The sequence below is a fragment of the Rhinoderma darwinii genome, chromosome 3, assembly GCF_050947455.1.
Source record: "Rhinoderma darwinii isolate aRhiDar2 chromosome 3, aRhiDar2.hap1, whole genome shotgun sequence".
Taxonomy (NCBI): Eukaryota; Metazoa; Chordata; class Amphibia; order Anura; family Rhinodermatidae; genus Rhinoderma; species Rhinoderma darwinii.
The window spans coordinates 310,505,581-310,519,774 of NC_134689.1; the positions used below are offsets into that span (position 1 = coordinate 310,505,581).

The 14,194-nt window shown below is 39.4% G+C and overlaps 1 protein-coding gene across 6 annotated transcripts in view; it reads right to left on the reverse strand.

Annotated features, from left to right (window-relative positions):
- AKAP13 (A-kinase anchoring protein 13) overlaps positions 1–14,194 on the reverse strand; it is a 246,255-nt gene that overhangs the window by 52,773 nt on the left and 179,288 nt on the right. For 5 of the 6 annotated variants that reach the window (XM_075858212.1, XM_075858211.1, XM_075858210.1 and 2 more), the window contains 4 exons: positions 5,914–6,022; positions 3,542–3,661; positions 2,777–2,828; positions 1,612–1,744 (listed from right to left, as the gene is read on the reverse strand). In XM_075858212.1, the coding sequence (XP_075714327.1) occupies positions 1,612–1,744; positions 2,777–2,828; positions 3,542–3,661; positions 5,914–6,022 (414 nt within the window). The remainder of the gene's footprint in view (positions 1–1,611; positions 1,745–2,776; positions 2,829–3,541; positions 3,662–5,913; positions 6,023–14,194) is intronic. The other variant, XM_075858213.1, reaches the window with a different exon arrangement.

The window sequence follows — 14,194 nt, forward strand, 5'->3', positions numbered from 1 at the left end:
TTTTACGTAGTCTTTAAATGATATGTGATCAGTTGCGATTTGTACTTCCAAGCCACCCCCTTTTTTACTGTAAGTTTGCAGAAGTCCGTAAAAGTAACATCTGAACGTCTTTCGTTTCAATGCAATTATGGCAGAAATTTGTATTGCTAAATATGCCTCAATGAGTTTTGCTATAAAAACCTGGATTCTCCATTCATTTTTGGAGTGAGGGATCTGTATACCGGTCTGATGACTAGAGATCTATAGATTCTGATCCAAAGCAGAGCAAACGACATCCGAAATGGTGCGGCATGCTTAGACAAAGACTTGCGAAGCTCATCTGTCTCTTCCTGTCATTGTGATTAATAAAGCTACAGGAAATATAAACCTGGAGGCATATTCTTTTTCTTGTTTCGGTTGTTTTGTGAAAGGATAAACATTGCTGATCTATATTTAATACTGCGTGTCGCTTTCCTAGTTTCTTTGAATGTGTAATAGAAGCACAGCGGAACGCCTTCTTCCCTTGCTAAAAATATTTTTTTTTTGAGTCTTCACCGTGAAGGGATGCCTACTTGTACTGTCAGAGAAACAAAAAAAGAAAAGAGAACCGGCTTTGCTTGCATAACTGCCATCTGCGGCTAGATGAAACAAAACACAGCATGTCCATACTCCACATCCTTCCATGTTGGTAAATGTGTGGGAGGTGTGAGATGGAATACTCCTCATGCAATAATATTAGTGGTACACAATGTGTGCTCCAGCAAAAGCAAACAAACAATTGCATTTAGCCTGTCAAGACAAACACACGTCCATGCTCTAAGGGGACACAACACATTGTGCATTCTGTGACGGCCTGGATTTAGTTTTTAACACCAACCTAAGACTCTGCCATGTGCAGGATTGAGTGGAACATGGAGTCATGGCACTCCATCGACTGCCCTACGGTGCTCCAAGCAGCAGCGTATTACAGGGTTATTCTCCCCTAGAAGTAATGTTTGGCAGTATTTTTTTTTTATTTTTTTCAGGGCTCCCTACTATTTTGATATTAGTCAATGGGAATTTCAGATATACAAATTCACACATTGACGGGCCCACAAACTAAGGATGTGCAGCAGTATTAGGGCATGCTATGATTTCTCTTGAAACCATACAGTAGCATACTCTAGGTGTGGCATTTGTATTTAAACTCATTTTACTGAAGGCAAACGTAACATACAAGTGCAAAAAAAAAATGTACGTCACACAGATACGTCCAAAAGTGGTAGGTGTGGTATTTCTGTCTCGTTTCCATCCCCCATTGTATTTCATAGGCCCCCTTTCACCAGATGTATGTCAAAACTGTATACGTTGGTGTACCTTTTTTTGTTTTGTAGTACAGAATAGATGATATTCTATACAGAGGGATGCAGTCAACAACGATGAGAAGTTATGTCTAACGTATTCCAATATATGCTCATCAGTGGCATACTTAACAGACTTGTGAGGTATATGTCGGAAATTAGACCAGGGAACCCTTCAACTGAAGGCTCTAATTCTTTGTGAACAGATGCGTATGCTACAGTTATAGAACAATCTAAACCAGCCAATACCTTAAAATGTAATGTAATAAACTGCCATGCTAAAGATACTCACCTTCGTTTTCTTGCCACTAGACATTTTATTCCGGATGTAGCTAAATGTGCGGCTTACTTTAGTCACACCTTTGCCCTCAAGGTCCTTCTGAGAGGGGCTGGGTGGCAACAGGTTGCTACATTCCTCGGATATGCTAAAATAGATTTTGATAAAACAGTATTTAGTAATTATTAGTATGTATAGGGATTTTATTTATTTCTTATAGTATTGGAAAAGGGTCATCAAAATAGAGGCAGAAGATTTTAAAACACTATTGCATAAGAACTCCACACACATTACTTCTAGCAAAGCAAGTACTAAAATAAGTCATTCCAAGTGAACAAAAAACACTAGATATCTCAGCTTGTTACCTCCAATAAATCATTTCAACCGTATTTAAGAATACGAATGCTCTAGGAAAAGTAAATCCGAAGATAAATAATCTTTTTAATTGAAGTATAGTAGTAGGTTTGTCTACATCATATGTACTACATCATTGGTACTACATCATAATTCAACAAATAAAAAAAAAAAAAGGAAATTAATATAAACCAAAAGGGGTTTCGCAACAAAGAAAGCGTTCCAGAAAATCCAACCTGTATGCCGAATCCATCAGTCTGTGACCCATGTGTGCCTCTAACACGGAACATGACCCCAATACCAATAAAATCCAAGTTGATCAACTTAGAGCTGATCAGTATTAGGGTTATATATATATTCAGTGTTAGAGGAACACAGGAGCCGCTGTCAGTCCAGCAGACTGATGGATTCAGCTTACAGCGCGATAATGGAACGTCTATGTATAGTGGATACATAGAAGCTGCAGCACAAAAACAAAATAAACTTTTCTAATAAATATTAATTTGAAAAATCAATAGCGTACTCTACTGTGCTATTGATTCCGCCAAAAACGGAAACCTTACAGAACTGAGACAAACGGACACCATTAGCAACGGAAGCGTTACCATTGAAATCAATGGTAATGCAAACAGAAAGCAATGATTTCTGTTCAAGGGATCCCCTGACGGAAAGGTCTGACGGAACCCATGAACGGAACCCTGACGCAGATGTGAACGAAGCCTAAACCAGTCATGTGAGGAGAGCCGACAAGTCCTCATTAATGTAAGAATACATTACTTTATAAAATAAAAACATATGCAAGATGCAGTGATAAAAATGTTTTTACCTCTGTGCCAAAGAATTGCTGCCAATATTTAAAGACCGTGAGCCTGTAAGGGCTGTAGTAGAAGAAAAAGAAAAGTAAAACAAAATAAGAAGCATATCAATTATACTTTCTGCAAAAACACCTATAACTTGATAGCGTGAGCTTTGAAGCACGTCACTATAACAGCCCCTAATTTATAAGGGTGTACCAGTTGCGAGGACTTTATGTTCTGATACACTGTGAATAGTTAGATTGTGGAGTCATAAGCAGTGCACGGGGGGAGGGGGGGGGGGTACATTTATAGATGCAAGTACATAAGAAAGAGAGCAAACATAAAAGGCAATAAAACGGTTTATTCTTTGAACTATTTTATTCTTTTAAAATATCCGCCAATGCCTTACAGTCTGAGTATCACAGACTCCAAAACATATTTTTCGTTACTAAAGATAGCTCTCGGCAGCCCCATAGAAATGAATGGCCGCACTATCCCTTAATTCCTATGGGGCTCCCAGGAATGACAAAGGTCTCCCGTGTGAGGAGCCTAAACACAAGTTACGTGAGATACTCCACCATAATCCAAAATAATTATAAACAAATGAAAACATTAAAAAAAACTCATCAAGGACTTTGCAAGTGTCGAAAGTAAACCAGAGGTGAGTAGAAAGGCAGGCTAGAATAAAGCACCTCTGTTCAAAAACTAGCAAGCAAAGTACACGGATACTGCACTACAGTGACTAGAGTGAGCAGAGGAAGAAAGAAAGCATGGCAGCGGAAGCATTTACTTACTATCTGACTCGTCCTCACTGGACGAGGTGCCAATAGAAAAGACATGCTTAGACTTAGGTATAAGCGGAGATATGCTGAAGGAGAAGGATATTCGCCTCTTTGGTTGTATCCGACCCTGGACTGAGAAGTGGGTTAACAGCAGATGTTAGAGCATGCACATTCAAACTAAGAAAGAAAAACAAGGAATGGGCGGCAGAAGCAGAGGTGCGGTCTGAAGGATATGAAATGGGATTGAACATTTAAGCACCAACCTACGGTATCTGGATTCAGACAACTCCTCACAGAGGTTCCAATACAAGTATAAACTATGTTTCATATTAAAGGAATTAAGTGGGTTAGCTGGTTAAAGAAAACCCACTTTCAAGTACGCGAATAGTTAATACTGGGTAAATAGAAGGGGCGATCTGTTTGGGAGCCTAATCTATTATTAGTCAGAATGGAGGGCAGTTACAAAGCGTATTTCGCTCTCTGGAGGACCCAGCATTACATGGACAGCCAATCCATTTCAATGGGCACTGCAGGGAAAACGAAGACTTGCTGCCCGATTCCCCACAGATTATCACTGAACACTGTGGGACCCAGCAAAAAAGATTGCCCAAAACAGAAAATCCCTTTAGGGTCCACTACAATGTAAATAGGATACATTTTTGACCATATGGAAATCCTGTTTGATTTCAAACTTCCTGCACTGTATTACCCGCTATGAATACTATTCCTGGATAACTGGATTTGTATTCTTTAATCCATATATATTTTCTCTATCACATGACATGAATTTGTAACCGGTCTCTGATATATGGATTTTCAGTTAAATGCCTTTTCCCCAATTTAGTGAAATAATTCATGTTCATGTATATATATAAAGCTTCCATACTTTGGGTCAAAATAAAACCGAAACATGCAAGCCTAATTTTTTCAGATCATTCAGGATAATTTTTTTTTGGATGGCTCTATTGTTTTGTGTCAATGTTTAATCTACCAAAGCCTTCGTTCACATCTGCGTCGGGACTCCGTTCATGGGTTCCGTCAGAGGAACCCATGAACGGAGTCCAAATTGAAACAAACGTAAACCATTGGTTTCCGTTTGCATCACCATTGATTTCAATGGTGACGGATCCGGTGCAAATGGTTTCCGTTTGTCACCGTTGTTTAAGGGTTTCGCCGTTTTGACAGAATCAATACCGTAGTCGACTGCGCTATTCATTCCGTCAAAACGATGGAACCCTTAAACAATGGTGACAAACGGAAACCATTCGCTCCAGATCCGTCACCATTGAAATCAATGGTGATGCAAACGGAAACCTATGGTTTGGGTTTGTTTCAGTTTGTATTCCGTTCATGGGTTCCCCTGAAGGAAAGCTCAGACGGAACCCGTAAACGGAGTCCCGACGGAGATGTGAATGAAGCCTAAGCTCTTCCTTTTATCAAAAATGTATATTTTCTAAGAATTCTTGAACAATAGAAACTCTTTTTAATGAGAACAGAATGCAGAATAAAAAAAGTAGTAGATAAAAAAAATTATAAATGGTTGTGATAAACAAACGTGCATTGTATGTTTAAGGGTAAAAGCATACATTGCATGTTAGAGGCTAAAGGATGGCAAATAAGGCATAACCTTCAATGTTAAGCGATTATTAGGGGTTTGTCTAGAAACATTCATAAAGCAGCACAGAATTCGTCAGTCCTAATAAAGTATAGAAAGTTTGCTTTGAATACAGCAAAGAGCAGCAGACAGTTCCTATATACAGTGAGTAGATGTTATTTTGGCGTTAAGCTGGTCATCGGATCCCGACAATCTTACCTGTATGGTAAACAAGTTTGACCTTAACATGTCTGACCCTTTGTTATTTTCCTAGAGAGAAGTGGCATTAAATGTGTTTGGCAGCCTCATCTCTCTAGCCCTATTAAAATAAGACGTATGCCTGCCGTGAGTAAGGCCACATTCATACCAGCTTGACAGATGTGCATCCTAGTGCAGTGCGTGATTTTCACACACCCATTGACTTCAATGGGCACGTAGGTGGGTGAATACGCACCAACATAGGACATGCAGTGAGTTTCACGCAACGGACTCACTGCGTGAAAACTCACGCATGTGTGAACAGCCCCATTGAAATCAATGGGTCCGTGTTCTATGAGTGATTTCCACGTACAGCACACGGATGAGTTTTACGCTTTTCTAAATGAGCCCTAAAGTGTCTGCTTATAGGGTGTCAGGGAAGGTTATCTTCTGTGTATGGCCAGCATCAGCATGGTCTATATCTTTGCATAAAACAGCCCAATGAACAGTGTCCACAAGTGACCATGTGGAAAATACCTAGACACACATCACCTAAAAGAAAAAAGCTTTTGAAATAGGTTGTAATTCTCACCCTCCACATGTGGATTGGCAATTGCTGTTAAGGACATTGACTTTGACAAGCGAGGAGCACCAAGTGAACCAGAGTAAACCAAATCATGAACTTCAGTCCTTTCACAGGCCTGCAAATACAAATACATTTATCTGGCATTTCCACACACAAACAGAATGAATATAAAGCTCAGTTGGACGAGTCAAGGTCAGTTTTAAATGGGGTTGGTAGAAATGTACCGAATCCTACTCCGGCTTCAAATTAAAAATAAAAATATTAAATATTATATATAATTCATATTGTATTAGTTTATTAAATGCACAGCTTATTGCACATTCACAGGAGTTAAGGAAAGCTATGACATTTTAATCAAATAAAAATATGTTATGTTTTATCAATCTAAAGCCCCTATTTATTTAAAAAAAAAATACAAGCAGCAATCTATGCGAAGATCCACTATAAGGTGTATATAAGCTTCCAAACAAAATATGACTTGCCGGACCACAAGGTAAATATACAGTTAGGTCCAGAATTATTTGGACAGTGACACAAGTTTTGGCATTTCAGCTGTTTATCAAAACATATTGAATATACAGCTATGTAATAAATATGGGCTTATAGTGCAGACTCTCAGCTTTAATTTGAGGGTATTCACATCCTAATTTGAGGAAGGGTTTAGGAATTACAGCTCTTTAATATGTAGCTGCCTCTTTTCAAGGGACCAAAAGGTAAAATCGCACAATTATCTTAAAAGCTATTTAATGGGCTTCATGGGCTACGCTCTCATTAATCCATCATCAATTAAGCAGGTAAAAGGTCTGGAGTTGATTCCAGGTGTGGCCTTTGCATTTGGTAGCTGTTGCTGTGAACCCACAACATGAGGTCAAAGGAGCTCTCAATGCAAGTGACACAGACCATCATTAATTTATCTTCCATTGAACGTGACAGCTTAAAGGGAACCTGTCACCAGCATTTCACCTATTAAACCAGCAATACCTGGTGGTAGTGGGTGAAAAATCATTTCCATATAAATTGTCTTCTTAGTCGGCTCTGTGGCTTTAGTAGTAAACCTACAAAAGGACCTCTCTGTCATTCTTATCATCTGTGCTTTTGGTATGGTCGCATTGAGTTGTGGGGATTTTTTGGTTATGTTTTCTGTGCTTCCCATGGTATTTTGTCATACTTACCGCTTTGTTACTCTTTTTGATATATGATCCGCCATATACAGTTTTTTTAATACACTTGATATTGTTATACCATGTACTGTGATAAATTAATAAAAGTATATATTTTCTTATTATCCATGGTATTCACTTTCAGATTCTACTGGGATGTTATGTCCCTGGCGCTCGTGCGCTTATAGGTTGTTTTTCTGTGGCTTTAGTATTCAGTTTTTTAGTGTTCCAACCCTGCATGCTAATGAGCATAAAAGAGTCATATCTTCATTTGAAAAGAGTCAAATCTTCGTTTGAAGAGCGTCATATCTTCATTCCTCAAGTCTTTCCGAGTTTACCCCACCTCCTTACTTTTGATTGACAGCTCCTGGCCTTCCCCTAGCAGACAAAATCATGCACTTGTGCATTGATGTCCTATTCTGCGGTGTGCGTACAAAGGGACACCGGATTATTACTATAAAAGGCGCAAAATGTTTCCAGACCGTTATTTACAGTCAGAGGAGGAGTTTAGGAGAGGGGATAACGGCAATGAACTTTTGAAAGTAGCAGCCAGTGAGGGATAAGTAAAGTTCAATAGGTGAAATGCTGGTGACAGGTTCCCTTTAAGGAAATTTAAATCTCTAAAAGATACTGTATATAAACCGGCGGACAAAGGCGGTAATATAGTGGTCTGGCTAAGAGATATGTACGAAAAAGAAGAATACACGCATCTAAGGAATCCTACCCGTTATAAGAAGCTGACCTTCAATCCCCAGTCTTCTTTTAGATCAATACTACTGACTATTTTAAAGGATGTGTTGGATGGAGGTATCATCTCCTCTGATGAGAATGCCTTACCATACAAGAACCAACAATAGCGACACTATATTTACTGCCAAAAATCCATAAGAATTTGAAGTCACCACCTGGACGTCCTATCATCTCTGGGAGAGGGAATTTATGCGATAACATCTGTAAGTACATAGATTCAGTTCTGAATCCTTTAGTGGAAACACTTCCCTCATATTTAAGGGACTCTGCTGATTTGATACAGAAATTGGAGGATGTTCATCTGGAACCTGATATGCTTCTGGCCACCTGTGATGTCGAATCTTTGTATACTAACATCAGACATTATCAGTCACTACCTATCATGATAGATGGGGGAAATGAATCGATGTCTATCTAAATACTGGTCAATATTACGTGTGGATCCGATTCTATCAGAAGTGCTACCATGTAGACCTAACTGTAGCCTCTAGAAGGGCGAAAAATCTTCGTGATGAACTAGTTCATAGTTGTCACAAACCACCGTGATTCTAACCAATCTTTGGTGCAGGTAAGCCACGATGGGGCTGCCAACCATGTGGTCGGTGTATTGCCTGCACATCTATTGTTACCAGTGAGGATTTTCTTGATTCAGCAGGGTCCACAAGATACAAGATTTCATGGCCCATCACATGTAATACGAAAGGTGTGATCTATTACGCCCAGTGTCCTTGTTCTAAGATATATATCGGGCTAACTACAAGGGAACTCAAGATAAGGACAAGAGAGCATGTAAATGGGATTGAGGCAGCAAGGGGCACCCAACCAGAAATGGTGGAACATTTAAAAACCTCGCCCAGGCATTTCTTCCTGCATCATGGATGCAACTCAGGTCTTTTGCGTGTCATGGGTATTGACCATGTTGAAACAGATTTGAGAGGTGGGTCCCTTATGAAGAAATTGTTGAGCTTAGAGGCCCGCTGGATCTGGAAATTGAAACCGGCCCAATCAGTGGGTCTCAATGAAAATCTGGGTTTCGTGGCTTTCTTATAATGATGTCAGGATCTCCTATGTGCGGTTGTTTTTATGGTGCCTGCATATACTAGTTTAATGTTCCTTATTTTTTACCTCTTAGTTTTGTTTCAGATTGTTCTGATGATCTAGGAGTCTACTTGTGAGGTTTTCTGCGCAATCTATCGGAGATGCTGATCATGCACTTTTTTTTTCTCGATACGGTTTGTATCTTCACTCATGTTTGTATCATCTGGCATGCACGCCCGTATGTGGCATGTGCACAGAGTTAGATCTGTGTGTGCATTTATTGTATTCATTGTTTGCATCCCCATTCATTCATTCACTCGTTTATCTTTGATCAACCACACAGTATGCACTACACACTTTATATTTAACACATTTTGAATTTTTCTATTTCAACACATTTGTTATTCCTTGTCTCACTTGTTCATTTTAAATGGATCACATATTTTACACACTTTTTTACTTCTGGAATAATCCTCATTTTCCAGTTTTGCATCACTTGCATATGGTTTTCACATTTTATTTCCACATATATTATTGTATAATACTTATTCTATTGCTTCACTTGCAATATTATTTTTCACTTTATTACCACATCATGGTCGTTTCACAATATGTTTACATCTATAAATTATTATATGCATATATTTGTTCATTATTGAATGAGTGGTGGGCATGTGTGTACATGCGTGTGTACTCATTTATTTTTTGTACTGTTTTATTTGTACAAATATATCCTTTGTTGCACGCATCTGTCTTTATATTGTAATTTTACCTTATGTATACTTTAAGGTTTTAACATTATGTGGCTTTCTGCAAAAACATCTGTGTTGCATTATAGGTTTTGTATTTAGGGACAGGATAGGGTGAGAAATGTATTTTAAAACCCATTTAACATCTTTGTGCCTGTTCACACTGCTGGTTGTATGTCGGGGGGATGTTTTGAAACCGCCTGGAGCTCACCTGGGTTACTAGGGACGCTTTGTCGTTATAGTGCACTGATTGGCTGTCGGAATAGAAGCATGCCACCATCCGGTACGTCGTGATTGACGTCTCAAACACGGATTGGTGGACTGCCAAGATGACGTCAATCGGTAGGAGGGCTTGAGCCTTGAAATATCCGGCGTCTCCACGGCCAAGACACTAGAGTTGTGCACACGCCGGGAGACCGAGAAAAGCACAGTAACAGTGCAAACCGGCTAAATCAAAGTATAATCCCTGATGAAGTATCCCACAACCTGGGCATAGAAACGCGTAGGATTAACAATTGATGGCAAGGGTTCAGATAAATATAATACAATAAGGAGAGATTGGCGGTATCTGGGTGGACGTATATCCTAATACCCGTGGTCACATCTCCCCTTTCTGACCGCTTGCTTGTGCCTGTTTAGAGACTATTAGGCTTACGAGCCAGTTTTATTAGCTATTTACTAATAAAGTTATATTTTAAATCGTTCTTTCAGGCTGTGATAGTATTACGACTTTAGGAGAACGGTACGTTATATTGGTTATACAGTGAACATTTATCAAAACATACTACGAAAACAACCCAGGAATTTTCTTTAAGACAAAGAAGTGGAATATTCTACAATGGCCAAGTCAATCACCAGATCTCAACCCTATCGAGCTGCATTTCACTTGCTTAAGACAAAATTTAGGGCAGAAAGACCCATAAACAAGCAACAACTGAAGACTGCTGCAGTAAAGGCCGGGCAAAGCATCACAAAGGAGGAAACCCAGCGTTTGGTGATGTCCATGGTTCCAGACTGCAGGCAGTCATTGCCTGCAAAGGATTCTCTACAAAGTATTAAAAAAAAAACATTTTATTTATGGTAATGTTAATTTGTCCAATTACTTTTGACCGCCTGAAATGAGGAGGCTGTGTAGGAAAATGGTTGCAATTCCTAAACATTTCACAGGATATTTTTGTTCAACCCCTTGAATTAAACCTGAAAGTTTGCACTTTAATTGCATCTCTGTTGTTTCATTTCAAATCCAATGTGGTGGCATGCAGAGCCCAAGTCATGGAGATTGTGTCACTGTCCACATGATTCTGGACCTAAATGTAAAGGGTCCTGAGGAAATCATGTCTTTCTTGCGATACACGTAGTGCAGGGATTTTTGGAGTTAGCCCCCTGCCAGACTTATATAGATTCCAGGCTGGTTGGATGTGTTGTATTATAATGGTTCACACACAGATGTATTGTATATCTGAAATGCTATACAGTATCTGCATATATTTCATATAAATTTATAATATAGTCTGACAGTTCATATTTTGTTTGGGTGCTTTTATACACCTTACAGAGGATCTTATCATGGATTAACCTTGTAATTTTGTATACAGTGTTCTTAATAGTCTACTGGTTATAATAAAATACTGAAATTATCTTTACTGGCTGGATGTGCATGATAATTTATTTTGCCCTAATTTTTTGTTAATTTTGGTCACATAGGGCAAGCGTCTTGCACTCTTCGTATGTTTAGTGTGCCGTTGTTTCTCTCATTTCGTTTCCTCTCCTCTCCATTAGACCAAGTATCTTCACGCTGCTGTTCCAAGGCCCTTAGTTATAATGTCAGGATCTGTGCTGCACATGTTTAGTAGTGAAAACCAGAGGAGGAAATTCACTCCTGGGCGCAGGGCCGGTTTAACACTTTGATAGGACAAGTGCAAACGTTTTATGAGTGGGCCCTCCCCTCGCCTGAAAAGACTGGAGAGCTGAGGGTTAATATTATCTTTGTCCAGATTAATCGGGATGCACTGTTGGCTGTGAGTACTAGGGCTGTGCTGTACTTATCACGCAGTCTCCCACTTAGCTGGGAAACCCTCCTCCCTGATCCTATATCCCCAGCCCCCTTCCTCCTCGACAAGTCCAATACACTCAGTTGGAGCAGTGCGCCAACACTGCGTCAGTGCTGGGGTCAGAACGAGCAGACATTGCGCTCCCCCTCCCTCCTAGTCTAGTTGCCTGGGAAACCCTGTTTTCCTGACAACCACAAATGATACAGAGCTTTCATTGGCGCTTCAGTAGAAAATTATGTTGCCAACAGGGGGGCCTGTTGAAGAGAGAGGAGAGACGCTGTCTTTTCATTCTCCAGACGCTCTGGTAAAGTTAATGAGGGAGTAAGTGACAGCACAACGTGATCTCGCGAGATCACGCTGTGATGTGAGCACAACTGAACATGAATGAAGAGAAAAGTGTATGACGCCGATTGGTCAGCGTCATACACTTCTCTTTACAACACCCACTTGCTCTAAAGTAAAAAAAAACGCCCAGTCGGGCATTTAGAAGAAATTTGCATAAAACAAAAAATAGTCATAACTCTGTCAAAAATAAAAGTTTAAAAAAAACAAAAAAACAACTGTTGTTATCTACATTACAGTGCCTATCACCTTAGGTAGGAGATCGGGCACTTCTAAACTGGTGACAGAGCCTCTTTAATGGCCAATCTGTTTTTTATGTTTTTCCATCGTCTCATTCAGAGCTCTAACTTTTTTATTTTTGCGTCGACATAGCTGTATAAGGTCTTGTTTTTTGCGTGACACGTATTTGTTAATAGCACTATTTTGGGGTACATAGAATTTGATTAACTTTTATTAACTTTTTTTTGGGGGGCTATAGAAAAAACCCAGCAATCTTTCGTGCGTCCTAAATTTACGCCGTTTACCATGTGGTATAAATAACAATTTTATTCAGCGCGTTATGATTGGAACGATACCAAATTTATAGAGATTATTTTATGTTTTACTACTTTTACACAGTAAAAACACTTTTTTTTCAAAATTATTTGTTTTTGTGTCTCCATATTTGAAGAGCCATAACTTTTTTGTTTTTCTGTCGATGCAGTTGTATGAGGGCTTTTTTTTGTGGGACGACTTGTAGTTTTTATCAGTACCATTTTGGAGTAGATGTGACTTTTTGATCACTTTTTAATCAAATTTTTTTAAAGCAGGATTCACATTAAACAGCAATTCTTGATTGTTTTTATATAATTTTTTACGACGTTCGCCGAGCGGGTTAAATAATGAAAACTTTATAGTTGGGGTCATTATGGACGCGGCGATACCTAATACGAGTAAAAAGTGTGTTTTTCATTTTTTTTTAAATGAACTTTATTAAACGTTTTTTTTACTTTACTAGTCCCACTAGCGGAGTTCACAATGCGATCATCCGATCGCGTTTATAATACCCTGCAATACTTCTGTATTGCAGTGTATTACTGCCTGTCCGTGTAAAACAGACAAGAATCTGCTAGGCCTAGCAGGCATTAACTAAAGGCCTTTATTAGGCCCCCGGCTGCCATAGGAGACACAGACACCCTGCGATCTTATTGCAGGAAGCAGGCGGGGTGAGAGAGGGAGCTCCCTCCCTCTCTCCAAAACCACTCAGATGCGGCGCACGCTATTAAGTGCCGCATCTGAGGGGTTAAACAGGCTAGATAGATACTGATATCGATCTCACCCATTCGAGCAGGGCTGCTCCCAGCCCTCCGCTACGCCCTGAGATTTAATGGCTCCCTGCTCTGTTCATTCCGATACAGTGCAGTGAAAAGGCGTATGCATCGGAATAAAACCAATTAGTGGCCGCCGTCAAAAGGCGTATTGGCGGTCACTAACGGTTTAAGGGTGTGCATATTTATGCAACCACGTTATTTTTGTTCTTTATTTTTATTTTTCCACCCTAAAAGATTTCAGTTTGTTTTTCAATACAATTGTAGATTATAGGAAAAATTAAAAGGTGGAAAAAGTTCTGAAATTATTCATCTTGCACTGATTTTTTGACATGACAAAAATCTGGATTTTAACAGGGGTGTGTAGACTTTTTATATCCACTGTAACTGAAAAAAAACACTGATTTCAATCTGGCTTTTATGCTCCACCCACATGCCACAGATTGGAGCTCGGTGCTTGAAAATGTGTTAATTGGCAGATCTTAGCGACATCTGCTACTTCCTCGATTTGCATAACTGTACAGCTTGTCCTTCTTGGTGTTGCAATTTCAATGATGAGGAGTGTAGATCAGCATAAAATTACGAGTGCACAATGTTCTCTTTTTTTCTTACAACATTAAAAAAACTACACATACATTTATACACAGTGTGCAGACAGGCGGGCTTATTATACATGAGGTCAGAAGAAGCGCAATCTCCAGCGCGAAACAGGCTGTAACCTAGAAACTAGCTGTCCTGCCTGTAATGCTTTTACCCTCGCCAAGGTGACACAATAAAGGTAAAAAGATTTGCAAACGGGTGAGTGCCGCACTTTCATTTCTCTCATTCATATTATACTACAAGACTGTCTGTTTTTATGCTGAGCACCGCCCGAAGTTTGCTTAAATGAG